Source organism: Pelophylax lessonae, assembly GCF_965119305.1.
Source record: "Pelophylax lessonae genome assembly, chromosome: 4".
NCBI lineage: Eukaryota > Metazoa > Chordata > Amphibia > Anura > Ranidae > Pelophylax > Pelophylax lessonae.
Genome location: NC_138771.1, coordinates 240,633,070 through 240,658,775, shown reverse-complemented (window position 1 = coordinate 240,658,775; position 25,706 = coordinate 240,633,070). Strand labels below are relative to the sequence as shown.

Below are 25,706 nucleotides of genomic sequence, written 5' to 3'. Positions count from 1 at the left end.
GTGTGTGTTTAATAATGTGTGTTACATTGGAAGTTTAATCATTTGTACCTGTTGCACTTCATTAGCAGTGTACTGTGTTGTTTCATTATGTTGTTCCTCCAGCATCTGCATGTTTAACTCTTCCAAGAATTCATTCCTTTCATCATCAAGCCACCCTTCATCCAGCTGTAAAGAATACATTAGTACATCACATTAGTACTAACCCATGGTAATGTGGCGTAGGCACTAATAGAAATGCCTGACCACTTCCTTTCATCATAATGACTCTTTTGAAACACTCTGCTTTGCACCAAAATAAGACTGATAACATATTCATCTCCACTGCCTTTCATCCCTCACATAAACAATAAGACTCAATTGTTGATAATGTTTGGATCCCATAACACATTGAAAGATATTAAAGTATCAATAAACAGTAGTAAATGTGTAACTGCTCTGTGATCCTGCTAGTGTCAGCTCTACTGCAGGATAGAAAGTGGTTAGCGACAAAACCACTCATATTCTGTATTCATTTTAATCCTAACATCAAAGCTAAATGTGCTGGAAAATGCTGAAATTACTTCAACTCTAATGCCAGTAAAACAAATTTGGCCTGGAATCAGTGTGTTGTTCTGTTCCTCCCTGGATATCACAAAAAGCTTAGAAATTACACCACCACTGAAAATATTGAAGACCTGCATGGCAGTCATAGGCACAGAGAAATATATGGTTTAATATGTCACAGTCCATGCTCGCGCATATGGGAGCACTGACAGACCTAAGTCCAGAGGTTGAGGAGTGGTATCCCATTTTGGCTTTTACACCCTCATGATCCATGACACAGCTTACTGTCACCAAAGCTAACCTGTGTCTATGTCTACAGAGGTTCCATGCTGCGGTTTCGTGTTTTGTACCTGGGTCCCATGCTTGATTCCTGTTCCACTGTGCAACTGTTTTTGAACTTGCCCTAGGTCTTTTTCAGTCCAATGTTTAGATGGTCTCCCATTGCCCTTGTTAGTTCTTAGTAAGAAGTGCTGCTAGACAATTCCTCTGAGGTCATGTCTGGGAAAGCTATTTAAGCCTGCTTAGTGTACGTGGGTGTTGCCTGTGCACAGACCTCTTTGAATGTCTGTTCTAAGGCTCCTGTACTGGTGAGCTCTGTTTCTAATTCTTGTTTATGATCTCTGCCTATTTCTTGACAATCTTTGTTATCTGCCTGCTCTGACATTCTACTCATTTCTCAACAATCTTTATTATCCACCTGTCCTGACTCTTTGCCTGTTTGACCTCAACCTAGCCTGCAGATTTCATACCATGCTTCATGCCTGCCTGATACATGGGTGTCTGCAAGGGGGGGGGGGGCAAGTGCCCTCCCCCCCCCGGAATCTAAACTTCCCATTTAAAGTGGTTTTAAGCCACTTTCTACCATCCTGTCAGGTCTGTTTAATAATCCTGTAAGCCGTGCCCCTGTGTCTGTGCATATGTTGTTTTTTTTTTTTTTTTAAAAGAGTGCTGATCGCCGCTCACGTGACCTGCCGGCTCTCTCCTTTAACCGTCTGACAGCTGCCTGCAGTGGGTGGGGCTGATAATTCCCCACTGACGTTAGTCAGGAGGAGAGGAGGAGAGGAGGTGGGTCACGTGAGCGGCGATCGGCGCTCTGATAACTGGTAATGACCGGCTTCTTTTTATAAAACACAGATACAGGGGCACACAGGATTAATAAACAGACTGTAGACAGAATATGAAACTTTAAATAAAATTACAGCATCAGAAGGGGAGGGGGCGGGCCCTGAAATAAGAGCAGACAGGCAGGGAGGGGAAAGGGAGAGAGGACAGAGGAGGAGAGGAGGGCTGCGGATGAAGGAGGCACGTAGACTGACCACAGTGTTAGTGATTATATGTGTATGAATAATGTGGTGCAGTCAATAGTGTAAACATAAAAACAGAATACAAATTGCTAATCAGATAAAGGCAGCTTGATTATTCTATAAAGCTCTTGCATCAGGTTTCTCAAACCCTTGTATGCCTTTGCTTTATGTGATAATGACTAAGCCCCTCCCCTTCATGACATTGTCAGAAAGGGGCAGAGCATGGGTGACCTTACAATGATGCATCCCCCCCCCCCCCTTGAAAAAAGTTCTGTGGATGCCCATGGCATGATACCAGCTGTTGTTACTTCAAGTGTACTGTAAATGTGGACTGCAACTCAGACGTTGTCCACAGCAAAGCCCATTATCCTTTATTCTAAGCTTCCTTATATCCCCCAGTCCTCTTTAGGGCCTACATTTGCCTAGCAACACAAAGGGTCCAATACCTATGTGACACTCTAAGGTAATTCATCATGAAACTTAGCAAAAGTAATTTTAAAAATACTTCTAAAAAGTATTGGTGCAGCTGCCAAATGCTCCAAGTAGAATTTGCAAATCGTATGACTGTGGACCTCGCGCTTATGGAGTGTAGGATATCAAAAAATAGGTGTGTACAATTAGCTGCCTGCTGCAAGAAAAGTGCTAGTGCTTTTTGTGAGTAGAGGTCAGTGATTGCAGCGCTACTAATAAATATATAAATGAGGTGTTCTAAAAATTTTGCAAATCGCTGCCATAAAAAGCCATTGTTAGTCCAAATTGCTTTCTGAATATATATTTAATAATTGAAAATGAACCAATTACCATTCTTATGGAGTTAAACCACTTTAAATTTCTTCATATCAATCAGAAACTTTGTAGCTATGTGCATTTTAGAAAAACACCCTGTGTGGGCACTCTGCAATTGGGGGCATCGCTGTGGGCACTGCGATTGGGGGCATCGCTGTGGGCACTCTGCTATTGGGGGCATCACTGTGGGCACTGCGATTGGGGGCATCGCTGTGGGCACTCTGCTATTGGGGGCATCGCTGTGGGCACTCTGCAATTGGGGGCATCGCTGTGGGCACTCTGCGATTTGGGGCATCGCTGTGAGCACTCTGCGATTGGGGGCATCGCTGTGGGCACTCTGCAATTGGGGGCATCGCTGTGGGCACTCTGCGATTGGGGGCATCACTGTGGGCACTGCTATTGGGGGCATCGCTGTAGGCACTCTGCGATTGGGGGCATCGCTGTGGGCACTCTGCGGTTGGGGGCATCGCTGTGGGCACTCTGCTATTGGGGCATCGCTGTGGGCACTCTGCGATTGGGGGCATCGCTGTGGGCACTCTGCGATTGGGGGCATCGCTGTGGGCACTCTGCGATTGGGGGCATCGCTGTGGGCACTCTGCGATATGGGGGCATCACTGTGGGCACTCTGCGATATGGGGGCACCGCTGTGGGCACTCTGCAATATGGGGGCATCGCTGTGGGCACTCTGCATTGACGCCCCCCCCCCCCAATTGCGAGGGATCGGGAAATCTGATGGGGTAGGGAAATCTGATAGAACACCGGGCAAAAATGTTGAAGCTTTGGGTGTGCGCGGGCACGCGGCGGATGTGCGCTCGCGCGGACTTACTGCTAAGCAGCAGCGGGTGTTACAAGTGGCGGCGGGCGATCAATGTCACACGAGAGCCGCTCGGTCAGCTCTGCGCATGTCCCCGATGTTGCTAGGGCAACAGGGACGCTATGCGCAGAGCTGGCTACGTCATGCGGCTCTCGCATTGTTAGAAAAAAAGAACGAGATGAGCGAGAGCCGCTCAGTCAGCTCTGCGCATGTCCTCGACGTTGCTAGGGAACAGGGACGCAGAGCTGACAGAGGCTCTCGCTTAACTGGAACAAGTCTGTTTTTTCAAATGTTTGACCACATATGTTCTAGCGCCCGTTAATTTAACAGGCTTAATGTCTAGTATGACAGAATTATCAATATATGGCTTGTATACAGTTTAACAAAGTAATTAAATGAAACATTATTGTTGATCACATGATCTGTCTATATTTACTGGCTGCAATGAGATTTATTTTAACAGTATTGATTATTTTTTTGACATTATAAAATTATGCTTATCAAATGCAAGTATTTTGAGATAGATTGTGACCAGAATACAAGTATTTACAATTAGGGATGACTAAATCAGGAGAACAGCTGATCCATCACTTTTTGATCCTCCATAACGTCTGTATGAGGATCTGTCTAAACTGCAGAGAATTACACAATTTAGGAGATAAGGCTTATGCCTTATAAAATAACTTATGAATTCATAATGACTTATGAATGACATTCATTCATTCAATGACATTTTTATTGAATCTTAAATACAAATGCAAAGAAAACCACCATCATTGGGTGTAAAGGTGGGGATATGTGGAATAAAAAATATAGTAGTACAGGATTACAGAGCTGCAAGCATGGCAAATGGCTACAGGCTGCTGTGAAGGCTCTTAGGGCACATCAGATTAACCACATTTTTTACAGCATAGAAAGGGACAGATTAGACAGCACAAGCACTGTGCTGTTTAACCTTCTTTAAAGGAACAGGAGGATCACTCTCTCTCTTTTTTTTTTATTTTTAGGGTTAAAACCTCTGCTGTATATGAATCCTGATAGATAGCTATGTAGATAATGTAGCTTATTCTTATTAGGAAGAATGTTCCTCACTGTAGCAGAGGGATAATTTCATGATCTACACATATTACACTATTCAGTTTTTTTCCTATTATTTTTGCACACAGTTTTTGCCTGTTATCCTTCTGAACAGGATCACTCTGGGTTGTTGGCAAAGCAAAGGGCAAGCGTTTACTGTAGATCACACATTTTCAACCTCAGTAGATCAGACACATCCAGTTCTCAGATGCCATAGAACTTTTTTTCATTTTTGTTCTAACTTATGTCTTTTAGATTAAGTGTAGAACATTTTTTTTATTATATTGCCGTTTCTGAACAAGCCATTAAAATGATCTAATATGTGATCTTTAGTGCCACAACTATTGGTGTTAACAATGAAATTCCAAACCATAAAAACATAAGTAAAACATCATCTGGACAAAAAGAGGACCACAAAATAAATAATATTTTTTGCAAAGAACTTCAGAGCCTTCTTTATTTTATTTAGTCATGAATCTCTACTAACCGGTATGTCTGGCCTTGCTACCAGAAGGACAATTTTCCTACATTCGTCATTGGAAAGTAAAATCACTGCCTCCTCTCTGTTCTGGATATCCTGGCCATTAATCTGAAAAACAAATGAAACTTGTAAATGAGGTGCTATTTTCACAAAGTAGCATGCAATCAAAAAGAAAATATCTGTTGATTTGTGCCAAGCATATGGACAGCAGGAATCAAGCAGTGGGCTCATTGTTAGACTTCGATGGTAAATACCTGCACTCAATTATGCGCTTACCATACGAACGGTATTGATCGGTGAAGGATGGCAAACATCAGAGGAAGCAGTTATGTTCATAAATGTCCAAGCTGTGCCCCAGTAACATACATCTAGCAACACAATTAACCAGCCTCTGACAGGTGACGTTCATCTTTCTCCGTTCAGAGTAATGGAAGTGTCACTCTGAGATAATAGTGCTGGTGGAAGGAAGGATGGCAGCGCTACAGCTAAAATCAGTCATACTGCAGGCTTGCTCAAAGCCAATTAGAAAGCTACACTATTATCTCTCACGGGGCAGTGCTTAACAGACAATGTTGATTGTAATTCAGATTTATCATTGGAAAATCCTGTAAAACCACTCCAGTGCAGAGCAAACCAGAAATGATAAATAGACAATTAATTTTATAAAAATTATATTTTTTCTCTGTATTTAATTTAGGTTTTAGCAGTGCAACATATAACTAGGTACATATATAACATAGAAATAATTGGATGGCTGTGTTGTCAGCTCTGCCTGTTGTGCAGAAATATACAAAATGAATACCACTCATTAAAGAGCTTCATTATTTTAATATATTTCATATAAAATAAATTTAAGAAGAATGGATATTTCTGTGGTTACAAAAGAGATGGCTGGGCCACTTATATACATATGGTGCATGACCTCGAACATCTGTATCATGATTCATGACCAAAGAGGCGGTAGATCAAGCACATACGTGATGAAATAGCAGGGCTCTGCATCACAGAGAAAGAGACCCAATTATAATAATGAACATCCCAGGAGTTTAGGTAAAAAATGATCTCTGTGGGAAAATAAAATGCTCTACAAGCACAAGTTTTCATAATTACAGCTAATTTTGTGTAGGTACAATTCATTTTGAAAGCTGGCATTCTGCTTATACACAGATTTAAATAAGAATTGGTGTTACAGTTATTCATCTGTCAATACTCTCGAGTGATGTATTTGTAACAAATACAAAACTATGATTATAGATTATTATTAGATTGCAATAAATATGCAAATATGGTTTCTGTAGAATGTCAACCTTCATATACTGTAAACGTTTTACATCAGAGAGATAGCTAAAATCTGATTCAAATCTTAAAATTAACCTGAACTTTTCATATTCAAGATACTAATAACAAAGTTCACTTAATAGTTTATAGTCCATCCCTCACTGTTATATTTACTTTCTGCTCTCTCACCTGCAAGCAAGGCTAAATATGCAAGACTTCCTGGTGATTCACTTCCATTTCCTTTATAAAGATCTGGGTGCCTGATTGTCCTTATTTGTCCGTTACTGCATTGTTTTGAGATAGCGAGCCCTCCTTAGGTCTGACCAGAATGGCCTGGAGCTCACACAGGACTCCTTTAACTTGGGTCTAACTGGCTTTTGGGTGGGCAGGTTCGCTTTAGGGAATTTTTTAAAGACATATGTGCACTGCTTGGTGACTGATACAAATACTGGTTGAGTAAAACCCTTGTATACACACAATAATGGGTATTCCTTGGGTAATATATTAAAAATATGCTATACCTACTGGAACCCTTTTGCTGAGAAATCTATCTTTCTATAGGACAGACTGTCATTTTTTATTTTGTCTTCAGTACTACTTTATTTTACCAAAGCCAGTGAAATACTGAGGGCAGTACATTTATGTATTCCACTCAACAGTTTGTAGGCCATACAATAGTATACTAAGGGGTGACGTTTTGAAAACAAAAAAGAAAAATCACATAGCTGTTCGTCCATCAAAAATGCATGTAAATTCATTCTATGCAAATGGGAAAAATTAAATGTTTTTAGGCTATATTCTCTGTGAATTAAACGTTATTTATTGTGAATGGAGAAAATGCTGCATTATGGTCACTAGTTTAAGCTGAGGAGCATACTTACAGTATTTCCTATGATACGCAACTTCATATAGTGGCCATGATGCAAAATCAAGGAATCATAGGGAGAATATGATTCAAAGTGTTTTTTTTTTTAAACAAAGAAATTTCCATGCTCAACTTGCCGACCAGCCTGCGACCAACTGAACTGACCTGTCCAAAAGTATGAGTTAAAAACAGGAGTTTAGTTGCACACATTTGCAAATACATGCGTAAGCCACAGAGCCCCGGCAAGGCACCCCATTTTCATTGGACCTAACTCTTATTTCTGTGAGTCTCCAACAATGAAAGCACATGCAAATGTGTGCAACTAGACCCCTGTTTTTAATGCATACTGTTGAACAGGTCAATCTGGTTGGCCGCAGACTGGTCGGTAAGTTGAGCTTTGAAATGTCTTTGTTTTTTTATATTATGTTTATATGAATTATATGAATTATATTGGCCAGGCAACGCACTGACACCTTTTCTGCCATAGTGCTATGGGCTGGGTGTTCAGTGTGCCCCTGTGCCTTTAAGAAGGGGTGGGCTCCCTTCAGGTTTATCTGCCCTACACCTGTCCATCTAAATGCATGTGCTTCCATCGTTGGAGACTCACAGAAATTAGAGTTAGGTCCACAGAAAATGGGGTGTCTGGGGCTCTGAGGCTTATGCATGTATGTGCAAATGTGTGCAACTAAACCTCTGTTTTTAAAGCATACTGTTGGACAGGTCAGTTTGGTTGGTCGCAGGCTGGTTGGTAAGTTGAACTTGGAAATTTCTTAGTTGTCTCTTCATATGTGTTGCCTTTCCAATGCTCCTTGCTGTAGTGATCAGTTACAGGTGAGGGCAGCAACCACTTGTTTGTTTGTTTTTTACCTCTAGAAATTACCAAAATTTTGTATCAAGATTTATCCCCATAAGAACTTTAGCGTGCGCCTGAGTTTGGGTTTCATAGAATTTAGCTAGGATTCCATGAACCCCCCACAAATCGAATTCTGAGCAGAATAGCTCATCCACAATTCTGAATATCAAGAAAAATACTTAAATGTGGATAGGCATTTAGAAAAATATTCTGTTTTTAAAAAGTGTTAATTTATTTTTAAATCCACAGGTTTAATTGCAGTAGAGTTTTTATCATTTATTTCAGTTACTATTACTATGCAAACCATCTGGCCCTAAGAAAAGACACAGTTGATGCAGGGGATGATTATTTTTGTTTCCAAACAAACAGTAAATGAATGTGATATGTGATCTTCGTTCTGTTAACTTCTGCTGAAATGAGTAATGATATTGCCTAAGCTCCTATCACCCCATCACAGCCCTGTCTACTACTATACATGTTTTAGGAGATGCTATCTTTTCATTGCAGACAATTTTTCATTTTGTTAGCCCTACAGGCTTATGGATAAATTTATCTAAGTACTAAAAATAATGTGTCTAATTTAAGATTAGCCCAAGTAGAGACAACTATGTCGAATAACATATGGTTATTTTGATTCTCAGGGATATGTTTGACTTACATTATTATAAAGGTATTGGAAATTGTTTAGGAAGCACTTTTCATTTTATTGAATTGATATCTGACATTCCCATAAAAGGGTAGTTTGTCATTTCACATTAGCTCATTTTTACCCTGTGTACTGAAAAAACACTTCTAACTTCTAAGGCTGATGAATTATCTGCCAAACATAATTGGATACTGAACTGCCAGTAAGGCCGATGTGGTTGGACCAAAACTGCAACTGTCTAATAACAGTCTCTACTGACAGTCGATGTCTTCAACATAGCTCAGATAAATCAGATATAACTATGACTTTTTAAATCTGATATTGAATAATTTTTAGATAGAAACTGAAGGGAAAACAGAGGATTTAGGGTGACCTACAAAGGAGTGCAAAGAATAAGGTAGGAGAGTTGAACAAAGGAACAAAGAAACTAAGGATGGAAAACGGGTGACCATCTCACCCCCATGTCAGCACCCTGTGACCTTTTAATATGCTTCTATCACACAAATGAAAGACTAATCTTATTGTTATCTCAGTATGCATAACATTTGGTAAAACTACTGAGAAGTACAAGTCCTACAGATAACCTTTCCTGTGAGCAAAGTGTAGCTTGCGATTGCTGACTTCTGGTTCTACAAATGCTCGTTGATTGGTTATTAGCCAATCCTGTTACTTTAGAGCTTTTAATCATAAACTCAGAATAAGTTATGATTTTTCTTTGATTTTGTTTGAATACTTATTCCAAGTCTGTGACCCAGAAGTCTTTGAAGCCAGGGTCAGGATAACAGCCAAGCAACTAGCTTCTTCAGAAGAAATTCAGCAATGTCATCAACCTTTCTTTCTTCTGTGAAAGGGTTAAGTTGTAAAGATTTCTAATGTATGCAAGCTCCTTCAAGTTAAAGAAAACTTCTAGGCATTGTCATGTTATGCATAGTTACATTGAGCCAGCTTGGCTCAATGAGGATGCTCTGATTGGTAGAGTGAAACGCGTCAAGCCGTTGCCCGTACGTCCGACGTCATATCCTGTGTTTGGAGCACAGAACGCGGAAGCGGCGTCCAACACCAGGAAATTCATTCAAGGCGTTTGAAAATCATTGTTTTTGTAAGTGTAACTTTTAATTTCTTGCAATAAAACTGCTGGAGGGTATCTCACTATGGAGATTCTTCTTTTCATTATGGGGGGAGCCTTCTGAACAGAGAGAAAAAGGATTCCTTAGCCACTTATCTTGCTTCATTGAGAGTGACCTGGAGTGATCAGAAGTGCTTACTAGCCAGAGTTTTCAGCGTGGATAGCTGTGACAGGCATATTACCCTCTTAAGTCTGGTGAGTGAGGGATCAAGAGGGGAGCACTGTGTGATACCACTTGGCACTTTTTGTGAAGAGGATTCACTTATTTGAGCACAAGAGCACTTTACAGAAGAATATAAGCAAGGAACTTTGTACACATAAGCATTTAATGAAGAGACTTTCTGTTGGATATATTTATTTATTTATTTATTTTTTTATGAGCATATGTTGTACAGTATATAAATAATTTATTTTTATGCATATTTATTACCATAGAATGAAAATAATTTTTGCTTGATATATTTATTTATTTGTGTATGTTGCACAGTATACATTGCACTTTGTATTATATGAGCAATTGATTTAGCACTAGTACACTTTATTATTAATTAATTATTCATTTTTGAGCAGCGCTGACATTTATATCTATCATTATTCTAGAAGTAACCCCTTCTTGTCTAGCTGCAGCTCTTTAAATTATTTATACTAAACCATTTATTTATTTTTAATTTTAATTTATTTAATTTATATCACCATAAGCGCAGGTACCCGTATTAGCTTATAGTTAAATGACAGCTATAGCATGGTCATCCAGTTCTGGGAGGGCATCTATAGACTTCCTCCCAGAACCATGCCCCCTCTGCACCTGCTGCGGCAAGCATTTGCCAAGTTCTGTCAAAGCAAGCTCAATCAATGGATGGCTCCCTGCTTTTTCCCCTTTTTTATAAGTGATCACATTCCCTCTGTTCTCAGCTTCTTCTCTCGCTTTCTATGTAGCTGAGAACAGAGGGAATGTGACCACTTATATAAAAGGGGAAAAAGCTGAGAGCCATCCATTGATTGAGCTTGCTTTGGTAAGGCACAGCCATAAGTGGTCGGATCGCTGGTATGCCCCAGGACTTGCCTATGGATTGATGTTGATTCAGCGGAGCATTGTTACATCCTATTTGACTGCTAGTATTTGGTAAGCAGCCATTACCTACTAATCAGCATGAAGGTGGTTCACAGAGCACTTGGATTAGTTTTTTAAACAGAACACTTGCAGTTCTTCACATGTTTGGGACTGTTTTTTCTTTTCACTATTTAAACAGGGGACTCTCACTAAGGATTTTATTATAGTTATTTGAAATGATTTCACTTTTTTTGCTCTATGTATGGTAACACAGTATCACTTTGTGTTATTGTTCCAATGTATTAATGTTTTTTTTCACAAAATACATAATATACAATATACAATATTTAGCAACTCACATGGTTGATGATTAAAACAGATACATCTAAGTATGCAGGCATCTGGGGTAAAGCTGTCCACATAGACCATCCTCCGCACCACCATCTTCATCATCCCTTCCCCGCTGCACTCCACGAGTGATTCAAAGCCTCACTTTCAAATCACTCTACTGCAGGCTATTCTTCCCGGTCATGATTACAGACTGACAGTGGTGAGAGCCGGTGGTTCAGAAGATGGTCTATGTGGACAGCTTTACCCCGAATGCCTGCATACTTAGGTGTGCCTATGTTAATCATCAACCATGTGATTTGCTAAATGTTGAACCTTCATTAAATATAACCATATTGCTACACTCTCATCTCTCTTATATTCTGTAGCTCTGCTAGATTTTGCTTCTAATCCCCTTGGGAAGGCTGCATATTGTGGATGGAAATTTTATGGTTACACAACCTATCACATTGCTATAATCTTTGTATATAGACTATAAACTGAAGGACTTGTGGAACGAATCATCTGAGTTTCCATTATTTCTTATGGGGAAATTCGCTTTGATATAAGAGTGCTTTGGATTACAAGCATGTTTCAAGAACGAATTATGCTCGCAATCCAAGGTTTTACTGTACAATTAAACATTCTATAAAAAAAACAAGGATTGTAAAACAGTGACCAATTTTAAAAGAATTATTTGAAAAAAGTTGATTTTTCAAAACGTTCATCTAAAAATCTTGAAAGATCTATACATTTTCTTTAGGAGAGTAATGATCAGTTTAGAAAGTATGTTAAAAACATTTTAATTAAGTAAAAATTCATGTAAATGAAATTTGGACATTTATATTGAGGTAGCTTTATAATTTAATTAAAATGTTTATGTATTTAACCACTTGCTTACTGAGCACACCCCCTTTCCTAACCAGGCTTTTTTACACAAATTGAGATTTCTGTTGGTGGTATTTAATCATCACTGGGTTTTCTTATTTTTTGCTAAAAAAAAAAAAAGACTGAAAATTTGGAAAAACAAAACAAAACATTTTTTTATAGTTTGTTATAAAATTTTGCAAACAGGTAATTTTCCTCCTTCACTGATGATGAGGCTGCACTGATGGGCACTGATAGGCTACACTGATGGGCACTGATAGGCTGCACTGATGGGCACTGATAGGCTACACTGATGGGCACTGATAGGCTGCACTGATGGGCACTGATGAGGCGGTAATAATGGGCACTGATAGCTGGCACTGATCAGGAGGCACTGATGAGGCTGCACTGATGGTTGGCACTGATGGGCACTAATAGGCAGCACTAAAGGGCACTGATGGGCGGCCCTGATAGGCAGCTGTGATAAGTGACACTGATGATGAGGCACTGATGAGCACTGATAGGTGGCACTGCTTAGCAGTTCTGATGGGCACTGATAGTTGGCAGGTGGGACCTGATTAGCCGCACTGGTGGGCACTGATTAGCAGCACTAGTGGGCACTGAGGGGACTGATGTCCCTGTATCAGAAGCTGGTTAATGGTTTTCTTCTTTTTACAGCATGAGGGGAAAAAAAGCTGGCTTCTGTTTACTTCTGTGATCAGCTGTCATTGGCTGGCACCTGATCACGTGGTAAAGGGCCACTGTGATTGGCCCTTTACCCCAATCTGTGATCAGCAAAGTCCCAAGGACTTGGCGATCACAGAGGGCGCCAGCCATGCGCTGTAGAGGGTGCGCTGGCATCGCGAGAATGGGAGGATGTCCATGGACACCCTCATGGCATTTTAAGCCCGCGCTGTAGCATGGGCGCCAACTGGTTAAGAAGACATATCTATGTGATGAAACACCTGGGGTTAATGTATAAAAAGTGTGATATAGGAAAGATTCTGGTTGCTCTTAGTAACAAATTAGTATTTAACTCTCATTCCTGCATTCCAAAATTAAAACTAAAAAGAGGATCAGCTGATCAGTTGCTACGGGCAACAAGATATGTTCCCATTATTCAGATTTTCCCACATCTGCATCCTAGTGTCCAACTAGAGTTTGCCTCCATGGCCCAATCTCTCATATCACAAGTAATGAAAAAAGGGTAATAAAATCGCAGTGGTTTGTACTCAATTACAATGTGTTAAATGCAGCCAATCTCTGCTTTTTTCAGTCTTTCCAGTTCACAACTGCACAGCTAATTATGATAATTGAATCTGGTGGGCCTTCAGTTTGCCCAGATCATACATTTCTTTAATAGCTAGTATGATCATAAAAATACACAGAAATCCTTGTGTCATAGCAAAGGCTTTTGGGGCTATCAGATGTGGACCATTAGCTTTTCCACCATACAGTGCTTCAAAAAACAAATTACATACACAGTAGAGGTTATTTTTAGATTCTATATATTATTAAAGTTGCATATTTAGTGGTCACATTCTGCTGCTGCTGTTAACTGCATCATTTTTTTTTTCAGGTAATATTTACCACACTTGCATAAAAATAATATTGATGTGCGCTTAGAGATTTTATTTGGTTATTTTTGGTTAATTTGGATAAAATGGCTTTTGGCTGATTTTAAAACAGACTATGAGTGGATCTTAAATTATATCTTGTTGTTAACCATTATAGTAATAGCAAAAATTGGAGATATAGGAGAATAACATAATATAACAGCAAAATGCTGTTATTTAGAAACCTAAATAAATAATTTTATATAAGAAGTATGAAGCATGGGTCTAAGTGTCTGATGGAAGAAATGTTTACTTTGCTCTATAGTGACCTATAGGCTTGTAAGCAAAATTTCAGCACTCAACAAAAAGAAAGGAAAAACAACACCTGTGCAGAGTGAGTATTGAGTAGATAATAAACAAATGAGTAAATAATAAAACAAGTAATCAGTAGTGGTCTGAAAGATCATTAACAAGGTGATCCTAGGGATGCTTGGGACAATTCTTCACCAGAATGATCCACCATGTCTCATCCTCCACCTTAGGTAGAAATGCAAACTCCCCAGACACTGTTGCTGTCTATAAGAAATAGAACAGCTAAATACGCTCATTACAGAAGAATCATCTCATTAGGGTAATCGGCCATTTTATCATTTGGTATCTGATACAGTAAGCTCAGATTTTTTTCTCTCTTAGAAATCCGCAATGTTAAGGAACCCAGCAAATCCCATCAAAGACTGCATTCTCCCCCTCTCTCTCCCTTCCTCTGTTCTCCATGTGTTTGTGGGAAGTTAGCTAGTATCCCAGGCTGCCCAAATGGGAAGAGGTAAATAAATATTAGCAGTTTCCCGAGCATTTCTGGGCTATGCCCTCCACCTTGTGTTGTAAATCATTTATTTACAATCAGGGGGAAGGCCCTGCTCGGGTGCTTTTTTTGCCATGGCCTGGATGGGTAGCAGGACCAGAGACAAGGAGAAGATGTAACACACAGCATCCCACAAGCCCCTCTAGAGAGAACACCTGTGTTAGGACTCTGCCAGACTTTTAGTACTCTTACCTTGGGAAAGTTTGCACTGGGCAACCTACTTTTGGATAGTTATGAAGAGTCATTGCAGAATATGTATTATAATGCTGAACTATAATGCTGAACTGTATTGCCTGAATGTTCAGTAAAGTTTTATTATCTATTTCATGTCTGGTCTAGAGTTATTCAAAGAAATGAAAAGGAAAGAACAGAAGGCCATCACCAAGAGTTAACTCAGCAGAGGAGTTGGCGCGAAGTGCTTACGAGTAACCATGAATTGGTGGGAATGTCATAGCAGCCAGACAGGGAAGAGTGGTATCAGGTATGGGTGACAGGTCCTCTGGCAGTGATGAGGTCGGTGCCCTGGCCCCCTCCCTAGTGGTTGGCTCCCCAAAAGCAATCTTGACCAAATCCACAGTATGGAGCCCCATGGACCTTGCCCCAGGTATGGAAGAGTAAGAAGGTAATTAGGTGCATGCATGCAGTTAGTGCTTGGTGTATAGAGGGACCCCATTCTGTCACTGGGAGTGGGTTAGCAGAGAAGTGCTAGATTGGTAGTGCAGGACACAAGCTCGGCAGTGTCCCCCTCTAAACAGGTATGAAAACTGAAGTGGCTAAAAGTCTGGAACTTCTAAATTTAAAAGGAAGGGAAATTCACTACTGTAAGAGTTGTCAAAAAAACAAGTTTTCTCCAAACCTTGTTTCAACGACATCCCAAAATTTTCAAAATTGATATGTCACAGGGACAGAAAGTGAGGTAAAATCTTCTGAACAGGGGCACAAACAGCAAAACAAATGTTACAGGTGTGTTAACCCTTCACTATGCTATCCAAAATGTAAAAATATTTTTTTTGGCCTTAAAAAAATGTACTTGTTCCAATTTACATACAAATTCACCCTAAGAACAAACCTACCGAACCTATCTTGTTTGTAAACGGGGGACTTCCTATATATATATATATATATATATATATTGCTGTCAACTTGACAGGCCTTTGTTTTATATGCAATGAAAGTTACCCTTGCAAGGGTTTTCAGCATTTCGTTGCCATATCTCACCCTGCCAGTCTCCTGGATTTCACTTTGCAGCAGAACTGGCTTGGCCCTTGTCTCTATCCTCCAGACAGACTCCATCCCTCACAAATGGTTATGTTTTTTGTGCATCAATATCAGGTTGATAGGAACATACTGAACAAACAGTTTGGGCATTTTTGATATCACATGTAAGAGGTAAACATCTCCTCAGAATTGTCCTTAAGGTATGAATGCCCACAACAGTAATTCTTTAGGATCTGATAAAATGTGATAAATATTTATTTATATGGGTTTTTTCTGCTAGTTACATTAAAGGATAAATTCCCCATTATTAACATATTTCATGTTACATTCATATTTACGGTGTAACATGCTCCTATGCACACACATCCATTGCCATTCTGTGACAGTGGGCGGGGGATCCTCTCCCTAAACCCACTGTCACTAGTTGGAAACAGCATGACTGTGTGGGGCTCCGCCCACACAGCCGCCTCCTTTATTTACAGATTCCTGTGAATGAAAAAGCTACAAGCATCATCTGCAACTATGGCAGACTTGTAGTTTGAATGGGCTGCAAGCACGCTGCTCAGCATGCTCACAGTACACTCTAGCTTTGCAACTGTAAGCCCATATGAGGTTACAGAAACAAAGCTAGAGGAAGACTGTGCAGGAGCATGACACTGCACCCGCGACCGCAATACTCTGCAGGCTCCAATAAAAAAAAAATAATAAATGCACATTATTTTAACTTTTAAAAAGTATGCTTTAATTATGACTCTTGAGATGATTTCATTTTTTTGCAACATTAATTACTTTGATACATCACAAGTTCCAAAAAAAAAAAAAGTAGCAAATAAAGAAGCCTCTATACACTGACCTGCAAAATCCTGTCTCCTTCTCGAATGCGACCATCTCTTGCTGCAATACTTTCTGGAGCAACCTAAATGAACATGACAAAAAGAGAAAGAGAATGAAGATTTTAGCTTATTGCTAAAGAATGTCCTATTATACAAGTAGAAACAGCTGAGTACAGTCCTTGATGTTTTTTTTACAAATTTTTAGGACAAGCTTTCAGGGTATGTCCCCTTCTTCGAGGTCTGAGCTGCTGCTGCTGTAGTGGAGTCTATTATGCAAGTATTCCTATGTTTTAATATTTTAACTGCAGCTGCCAATAGGTTCTTAAGTAGGCATCTGAATCCTTATGACAGACATATTATCTCTGTCCTGTTTTTATTATCTCACATGCACAGTTCCAGATAGCTGAACAACAGTTGGAGGATTCTGCCCCAACAAACCGCCGATCTTGTCTTCAGGTCAAAGACAGAAAGACAGACACCACATCATCCTTAGGGACCCCTGCAACTGGACTTTGCTGCAACATTCATCTGGAGGTATCTCTATTAATAACTATATATATATATATATATATATATATATATATATATATATATATACAGTGGGGATTGAAAGTTTGGGCACCCCAGGTAAAAATTTGTATTAATGTGCATAAAGAAGCCAAGGAAAGATGGGAAAATCTCCAAAAGGCATCAAATTACAGATTAGACATTCTTATAATATGTCAACAAAAGTTAGATTTTATTTCCATCATTTACACTTTCAAAATAACAGAAAACTTTTGCAGACGCCATTTTTTTGTTTTCTGTAATTTTAAAAGTGTCAATGATGGAAATAAAATCTAACTTTTGTTGACATATTATAAGAATGTCTAATCTGTAATTTGATGCCTTTTGGAGATTTTTTCCATCTTTCCTTGGCTTCTTTATGCACATTAATACAATTTTTTACCTGGTGTGCCCAAACTTTCGATCCCCACTGTATATATATATATATATATATATATATATATATATATATATATATATATATATATACAGTATATATACACACATACTATATTACCTGTATTGGGACACCTGCCTTTACACGCATATGAACTTTAATGGCATCCCAGTCTTAGTTCGTAGGGTTCAATATTGAGTTGGCCCTCCCTTTGCAACTATAACAGCTTCAACTCTTCTGGGAAGGCTGTCCACAAGGTTTAGAAGTGTGTCTATGGGAATGTTTGATCATTCTTCCAGAAGTGCATTTGTGAGGTCAGGCACTGATGCTGGAGAGAAGCCCGGTCTCGCAGTCTGCGCTCTAATTCATCCCAAAGGTGTTCTGTCTGGTTAAGGTCAGTACTCTGTGCAGGCCAGTTAAGTTCCTCCATCCCAAAGTCGCACATCCATGTCTTAATGGACTTGAGTGGAGGCACTGCTGACTTTATTAACAACCCATTCTTTTACTTACTGAAAGTTCTGGCTCTCTTATTTACCTAAATGTTTAGTGCAATATCTTGTCTGAGGATGTCCATTTCTCATAGCCCTCCAAAAGAGGGCTACATACTCAAAACCTTTTAAATTTGTTGTTTAAGAAATGATTAGGGAAATTTACTAAAACTAGTCCACACACAATCTAGTGCAACTATGCATAGTAATCAATCAGCTTCTTACTTCAGCTTGTTCAATTAGGTTTAACACTAAAAACTAGAAGCTGAAAAGAGGAACTTAAAATTATTTGAACTATAGATCGTTATATTACCAATCTTGACTAGAAGGTTTTACCCCCTTATTGACCAGGCCATTTTTTGCGATATGGCACTGCGTTACTTTAACTGACAATTGCACAGTCATGTGAAGCTGTACCCAAAAAAAATGAATGTCCTTATTTTCCCACAAATAGAGCTTTCTTTTGGTGGTATTTGATCACCTCTGTGGTTTTATTTTTTGCGCTATAAACAAAAAAAGAGCGACAATTCTGGAAAAAAAAAAACAATATTTTTTACTTTCTGCTATAAAACATTCCCAATAATAAAAAAAAAATAATAATACATTTTTTTCATCAGTTTAGGCCAATATGTGTTCTGCCATATATTTTTGATAAGAAAAGTTTGTATTGATTGGTTTGCACAAAAGTTATCGCGTCTACAATCTAGGGGATATATTTATGTCACTTTTATTTATTTATTTATTTTACTAGTAATGGCGGCGATCAGTGATTTTTAGCGGGACTACGACATTGGACACCTAACTGACAGATTGGACACCTAACTGACACTTTTGAGGGGACCAGTGACATTACTACAGTAATCAGCGCTAAAAATATGCACTGTTACTGTACTACTGACACTGGCAGGGAAGAGGTTAACACCAGGGGGAGATCAAAGGGTTAAGTGTGTCCCTAGGGGATGCTTGCTAACTGTGTGGGGGATGGACTCACTAGATGAACATAGAGAACTGCGTTCCTTATTAGCAGGAACACAGGACCCCTGTGTTCATCTGTGACAGAATGAGGGTCTTCTGTGTTTACATAGGCAGACCGCTTTTCTGTTTCTATGGGGAGCAATCGTGGGTGGGCAGTGCACATCGCATCAGCTGGACCCACTGATTGGCTCTCCCTCTGATGCGCGCCGCCCACTGGCTATTACATGAAACGACATACCAGGGGCGTAACTACAGGGGTTGCAGGGGGTGCAATTGCAACCGGGCCCCATGCTCCAGGGGGCCTACTCGGCTCCCCTTTACACCTGGATAGGAGGGGCAGTGAGGGCAGCATGTAGAGAAATCACTGTCCTCCTTTTTCCACCTGTAGCTGCAGGAGAAAAATGGAGGAGATTGGTTGTTCTGTATGCTGCCCCTAACACTCCTCCCATCCAGTTCACTTGTGTTCTGCTGTCTTTGCAGGACTTGTGAAAGGGTCCCGCTGCGGGACCGTAATAAAGGGCCCCACAATGAAAGTAAAGGGTCCAAAGATCAGTGGGAAGAGCCCCAGGCTTGAAGGGAAGGGCCCCGGGCAGGGGTCCAGGGGGGGCCCTTCATGGTTTCTTGCACCGGGGCCCTGAAGGTTCTAGTTACGCCTCTGCAACATACAGTTACGTCGTTTTGCGTAATAGAGCTGACCTGTTGCAGTACAAATGCGGTGGCAGGTCAGGAAGTGGCTAATGCACATTTTTCAAATCAAATTAAAGATGATTTACAGATATAAATAAATTAAATACACTTTTTTCAGTTTTTATAAAGCAAATTTATATATTTTATTTATCAATTGTATCAGGTCTGAATTTGCTTTCATTCTACTGTAAATAAGTATTATCAGATATTCTGCCATTGTGACTGTTGATATATGGAGTTAAAACTTGACAGCCGTAGAGGGCTCTTGAGCCGTTCAGATGTTTAATATTTCTGTAATGAATAATGATCCAGTGTCCAGAGTGGGAACACTATCTATCACCTTCTGTTGATGGTTATCTTAAACCATTCATTAGGGCCTGTCATGCCAAAAGCTATTTTTCAAACAGAAGCACCTCAAGTGTAGCATTTGCTTTTAGGTTACATCTTATATAAAAGGTTCAATATTCCTTTTTAGTAATAGCCTGTCACAAAAAATAATAAACCACGTAGGGTTATTTAATGGCAAAGGCCAGTGTAATTACAGAGGATTTTTTATTTTGGGAACTAGCCTTGCAGGACTGCTTCAGGCTGATGAAGATGAAAAAATTATTGTAAGCTTGAAAATGTAAAAAAATAAAATAATCATATACAGTTTCACTGGGTTGAAGAGATAAAATAGAGAGAATAAAGAGAGAAAAAAAGAAGCATATCGGAGCAGACTTAGGGGCTTTAGAACTAGGATGTTTTATAAAACGGACTAGTCCAGGCAGCCTACTCTATTTGTATGTCCTGTATATCTTTCAACTTTAGGGCCACAGTGACAAAAATATTTTTCTGACGCTTTTTATTCTGCAAGGGTCATCAGTGTCTGATCAAACAGCTAAAATTGAATGTGCATTTTCAGGTAAAATAATAATAATAATAATAATAAAAAAAAAAAAAAAAAAAAAAAAATAAAAAAAAAAAAATATATATATATATATATATATATATATATATATATATATATATATATATAGAAGGGCCATTACTCTTGGTATTGCCCAGTCTATGATGCCTGTTTATTATGTATTCGGTCTGACCAGACTATCGAGGTTGAGCAACCCTCCCCACCCCCCCACACACACCTGTACTCAATCAGTGTCCACCATCAAGTGGATATAGGAGGAGTCCCCTGTAGTGCATTTGCACATCTTTCCCAGCAAGGAGTATTATCTCCAAGGGTTAGAAAGGCTGGATTCAGCTCTTTTTCATGGATAGTGTAGGACCCACTGATAATGGGGTACTTTGACGCAGTAGTGGGCTTGAGCACGATATGGCCATATGGTGGGACCAAATCCCCATTTTTATTTATGGATTGTATTCAGATTTGGTAGTAATTTCTTTTGCATTTGCGCGCTATTCTTTTTTAAATATGATGCCATAGGTTCTAAGATGCAAAGCAATCCACTCAACACATTTTTTTCCAGGTTACTGTGACAGAAAGTGTTTATCTGGCCTTAATGGACGTGATAACTTTCAATGATTCACGCAGACACTTAGCCCCGGTTCACACTAGCCTCACAGGTCGCCGCAGGTCGCCTCCCATAGGGAAGCTACGGACCCGTTCTAATAGGAGCGACACAAGTCGCTCCGACCTAGAAAAAGGGTCCGGAGCTTCTTTGGGGCGACCAGGAGGCGACCGCCATAGACTTCAATGTTATGAAGTCTGTGGCGGCCGCTCCGAGGTCGCGGCGCGCTGCTCGCACCGCGATCTCGGAGGTCGCCCCTGAAAGTAGCGTCGCGCCAGTGTGAACCGGCGCTCAATCTCTCCAAAATGTTGCATGTGAAAAAAACAATATAACATCACATCCTTGTTGTTATGTTGGAAAGCAGACATTAAAAAAAAAAAAAAATGTCGCCATCATCTAAGAAAACATATGGCAGTGGAAGGGACACAGAGTAGCAATATTCCATTGCCTCTCATAATAAAAATGTTGGGAAGCACTGGAAGATAGTACTTTCAGAACAAAGACATTAATGGTATCTCTTAACTTGCACTATAGTACAAGCAGACTAATTTATCCATGTCAGACATCTGACACTGTAAGCTGCAAAACTTATTCATCTTTATAACTACCTTATGATGGTAAGCCTTCACCTTGACTTAGAAACAAGGCATCACATTCTATTCTTCTTCATTCAATCAAAACTAATTATAAATCTATCATTTGTATCTAACTAATATTCATTCACAGTTATTTTTTGTAATTCAAGGTGGCATTGGATGTTGCAGTTTCAGGCTTCCTCTAACCACTTCAGCCCCAGAAGGTTTTACCCCCTTATTGACCAGGCCATTTATTGCGATACGGCACTGCGTTTTAACTGACAATTGAGCGGTCATGCGACGCTGTACCCAAATAAAATTGATGTTCTTTTTTTCTTACAAATAGAGCTTTCTTTTGGTGGTATTTGATCACCTCTTTTTTTTTTTTTTTTGCCCTTTACACAAAAAAAGAGCGACAAATTTGAAAAAAAAAAAAAACAATATTTTTTTACTTTCTGCTATAAAACATATCCAATAAAAAAAATTTAAAAAAATCGAATTTCTTCATCAATTTAGGCAAAGATTTTAGCAGGACTGCAACATTGCGGCAGACAAATCGGACACCTGACACCTTTGGCACTTTTTGGGGACCAGTGACATTATCACAGTGGTCGGTGCTAAAAAATACAAGAGCCCTCTACGGCTGTCAAGTTTTAACTCCATATATCAACAGTCACAATGGCAGAATATCTGATAATACTTATTTACTGTACTAATGACACTGGCAGGGAAGGGATTAACATCAGTGGCAGGCAAAAGGTTGAATGTGTCCCTAGGGGGTTCTTGCTAACTGCGTGGGGGATGGTCTGACTGGGGGAAGATGTTTCGCGCAGCCGGGGCGCCCTGCTGTAAATGTGTGGTGGGCGGTCCAGGAGTGGTTAAAATAAAGGCTAGTTTTACTTGAAGAACTGTATGGAAACTCCAAATATAGACCCAACTCTGTCACCCTCCTCTTCCTTAGCATTAGTCTGATGTAATTTAAAATCTTTTAAAATGCTCCACCAGTTGACCACAATGCCTTGTTACATAGCTACATAGTTAGTCTGGCTGAAAAAAAGACCAGTTCTAGTTCAACCAATAGAAGGAAAAAATGAAATATACATGTATATATATATATATAAATATATATATATATATTAGAGAGGGCAAGCCCGTGTCACTGTGTTTGTTATCAGTTTATGCCTGATTTTTGGAGAGGCATGCATGCTGATTGCACAGATGTGGGCTGGTTTTATTATAGTCCCGGTGTTAGCACTTAGGGATCCCACTTGGAGACAGCTCCACCCAGAAGTCAGGAGGACTCCACCCTACAGACATGAGGTCTGTGTATGGGAGTCAGGAGGACTCCCACCTTCTCTAACAGAGAGAGAGGCTTCAGGTGGCAGTTTGAGCATACATGTCTTCAGAAGGCAGACATAGTCTGTGACAGCACAGCGCAAAGCTGATCCCAAGTAAGCTTCAAGGGAGCTTGACCAAAGGGTACTTCTGTTGGTCTGAGGAGCAGACCTAAGGCCTAGGCGTGAGATGTGAGGCCTGAAGCAGCTGAGTGGCAAGTTAGTAAGCCAGGAGGCTGAAGTAACAAGCTGCAGTAAAAGTGGAACCCCCTGTGTGCAATTGCTGTTGTTTTTTTTTAACTTTCTGTTCTTTAAATAAAAGTGGGCTGCCATGCCCTTAACAAGGCAGTCTGGACTGGCACGATTTCTTGGAAACGCATGCACCACTAGAGTTAAATCCCCCTAGATCTTTACAATATATATATATATATATACAGTATCTCACAAAAGTGAGTACACCCCTCACATTTTTGTAAATATTTCATTATATCTTTCCATGTGACAACACTGAAGAAATTACACTTTGCTACAATGTAAAGTAGTGAGTGTACAGCTTTTACAACAGTGTAAATTTGCTGTCCCCTCAAAATAACTCAATACACAGCCATTAATGTCTAAACTGCTGGCAACAAAACTGAATACACCCCTAAGTGTAAATGTCCAAATTGGGCCCAATTAGCCATTTTCCCTCCCCGATGTCATGTGACTCATTAGTGTTACAACTTGTAACTTACAAGGTCTCAGGTGTGAATGGGGAGAAGGTATGTTAAATTTGGTGTTATCGCTCTCACTCTCTCATACTGGTCACTGGAAGTTCAACATGACTCCTCATGACAAAGAATTCTCTGAGGATCTGAAAAAAAGAATTGTTGCTCTACATAAAGAAGGCCTAGGCTATAAGAAAATTGCCACAACCCCGAAACTGAGCTGCAGCACGTTGGCCAAGACCATACAGCGGTTTAACAGGACAGGTTCCACTCAGAACAGGCCTCACCATGGTCAACCAAAGAAGCTGAGTGCACATGCTCAGTGTCATATCCAGAGGTTGTCTTTGGGAAATAGATGTATGAGTGCTGCATTGCTGCAGAGGTTGAAGGGGTGGGGGGTAGCCTGTCAGTGCTCAGACCAAACACCGCACACTGCATCAAATTGGTCTGCGTTGCTGTCATCCCAGAAGGAAGTCTCTTGTAAGAGACGCTCAGTGCGCATGCCCAGGCACACGGGAAGGAATGTGCGAATGCGCATGCGCCAATGCGTGAACGCACGAATGCGCGAACGCGCGAACGTGCGTACGCAACGTGCACACGCAATTGGCGCCAAACGGCCTATTTATACCAAGCGGTGACAGGAGCACATTGCTGAGTGGTCTTTCAGCTTGTGTTCCTGTTTACCTGTGCCCTGACCTGCTTGTGGATTTCCCGTTATACCGACCCGGCTTGCCTTTGACTCTTCTTAGATTCCTGCCTGCCTACCTGTGACCTCAGCTTGTGTTTGACCCTGCCTTCGCCTTATGCCTTTGTACCTTGCTGCCAGACTGCGTACCGACTTGGGCTTGTATCCTGACTCCGCTTCTGTCTCACGTTCCTGTACCCGTGCTGTCCGGCTGTTGACAACTCCTTGGCTTGTGTTCCGACTTCGCTCCTGCCTTCTCATCCATCATCACCGAGTTCCAGGTGGTCATCCGGTGATCCACGGCTATCAGTCTTCTGCCAAGACATCACCTGCTATACCGGCCCTCGTGCCACTCTGTGTCCTACACTGCCTGTCATCTCTATCAGGGGTGTTGGACAGGAGGTGCAAGAGAAGCCCCCTCTACAGCTTGGTCTCCACCAGGTACGTGATATCTCTTCTAAAGATGATGCACAAGAAAGCAGTTTGCTGAAGACAAGCAGACTAAGGACATGGATTACTGGAACCATTTCCTGTGGTCTGATGAGACCAAGATAAACTTATTTAGTTCAGTTGGTGTCAAGCGTGTGTGGCGGCAACCAGGTGAGGAGTACAAAGACAAGTGTATTTTGCCTACAGTCAAGCATGGTGGTGGGAGTGTCATTGTCTGGGGCTGCATGAGTGCTGCCATCACATGGGAGCTACAGTTCATTGAGGGAACCATGAATGCCAACATGTACTGTGACATACTGAAGAGCAGGGCAGTATTCCAACATGATAACGACCCTAAACACACCTCCAAGATGACCACTTCCTTGCTAAAGAAGCTGAGGGTAAGGGTGATGGACCCGCCAAGCATGTCTCCAGACCTATTGAGCATCTGCGGGGCATCCTCAAATAGAAGGTGGAAAAGCGCATGGTCTCTAACATCAACCAGCTCCGTGATGTCATCATGGAGGAGTGGAAGAGAACTCTAGTGGCAACCTGTGAAGCTCTGGGGAACTCCATGCCCAGGGTTAAAGCAGTGCTGGAAAATAATGGTGGCCACACAAAATATTGACATTAATGGCTGTGTTGATTTATTTTGAGGGGACAGCAAATTTAATCTGTTATACAAGTTGTACACTCACTAATTTACATTGTAGCAAAGTGTCATTTCTTCAGTGTTGTCACATGAAAAGATATAATAAATTATTTACAAAATTGTGAGGGGTGTACTCACTTTTGTGAGATACTGTATATACAGTGGGTATGGAAAGTATTCAGACCCCCTTAAATTTTTCACTCTTTGTTATATTGCAGCCATTTGCTAAAATC

At 40.3% G+C, this 25,706-nt stretch overlaps 1 protein-coding gene across 4 annotated transcripts in view; it reads right to left on the bottom strand.

Annotated features, from left to right (window-relative positions):
* Window positions 1–25,706, bottom strand: part of PDZRN4 (PDZ domain containing ring finger 4) — a 649,539-nt gene that overhangs the window by 11,353 nt on the left and 612,480 nt on the right. For all 4 annotated transcript variants that reach the window (XM_082253101.1, XM_082253100.1, XM_082253102.1 and 1 more), the window contains 3 exons: window positions 16,508–16,570; window positions 5,012–5,113; window positions 49–165 (listed from right to left, as the gene is read on the bottom strand). In XM_082253101.1, coding sequence (XP_082109227.1) covers window positions 49–165; window positions 5,012–5,113; window positions 16,508–16,570 — 282 coding nt within the window. The remainder of the gene's footprint in view (window positions 1–48; window positions 166–5,011; window positions 5,114–16,507; window positions 16,571–25,706) is intronic.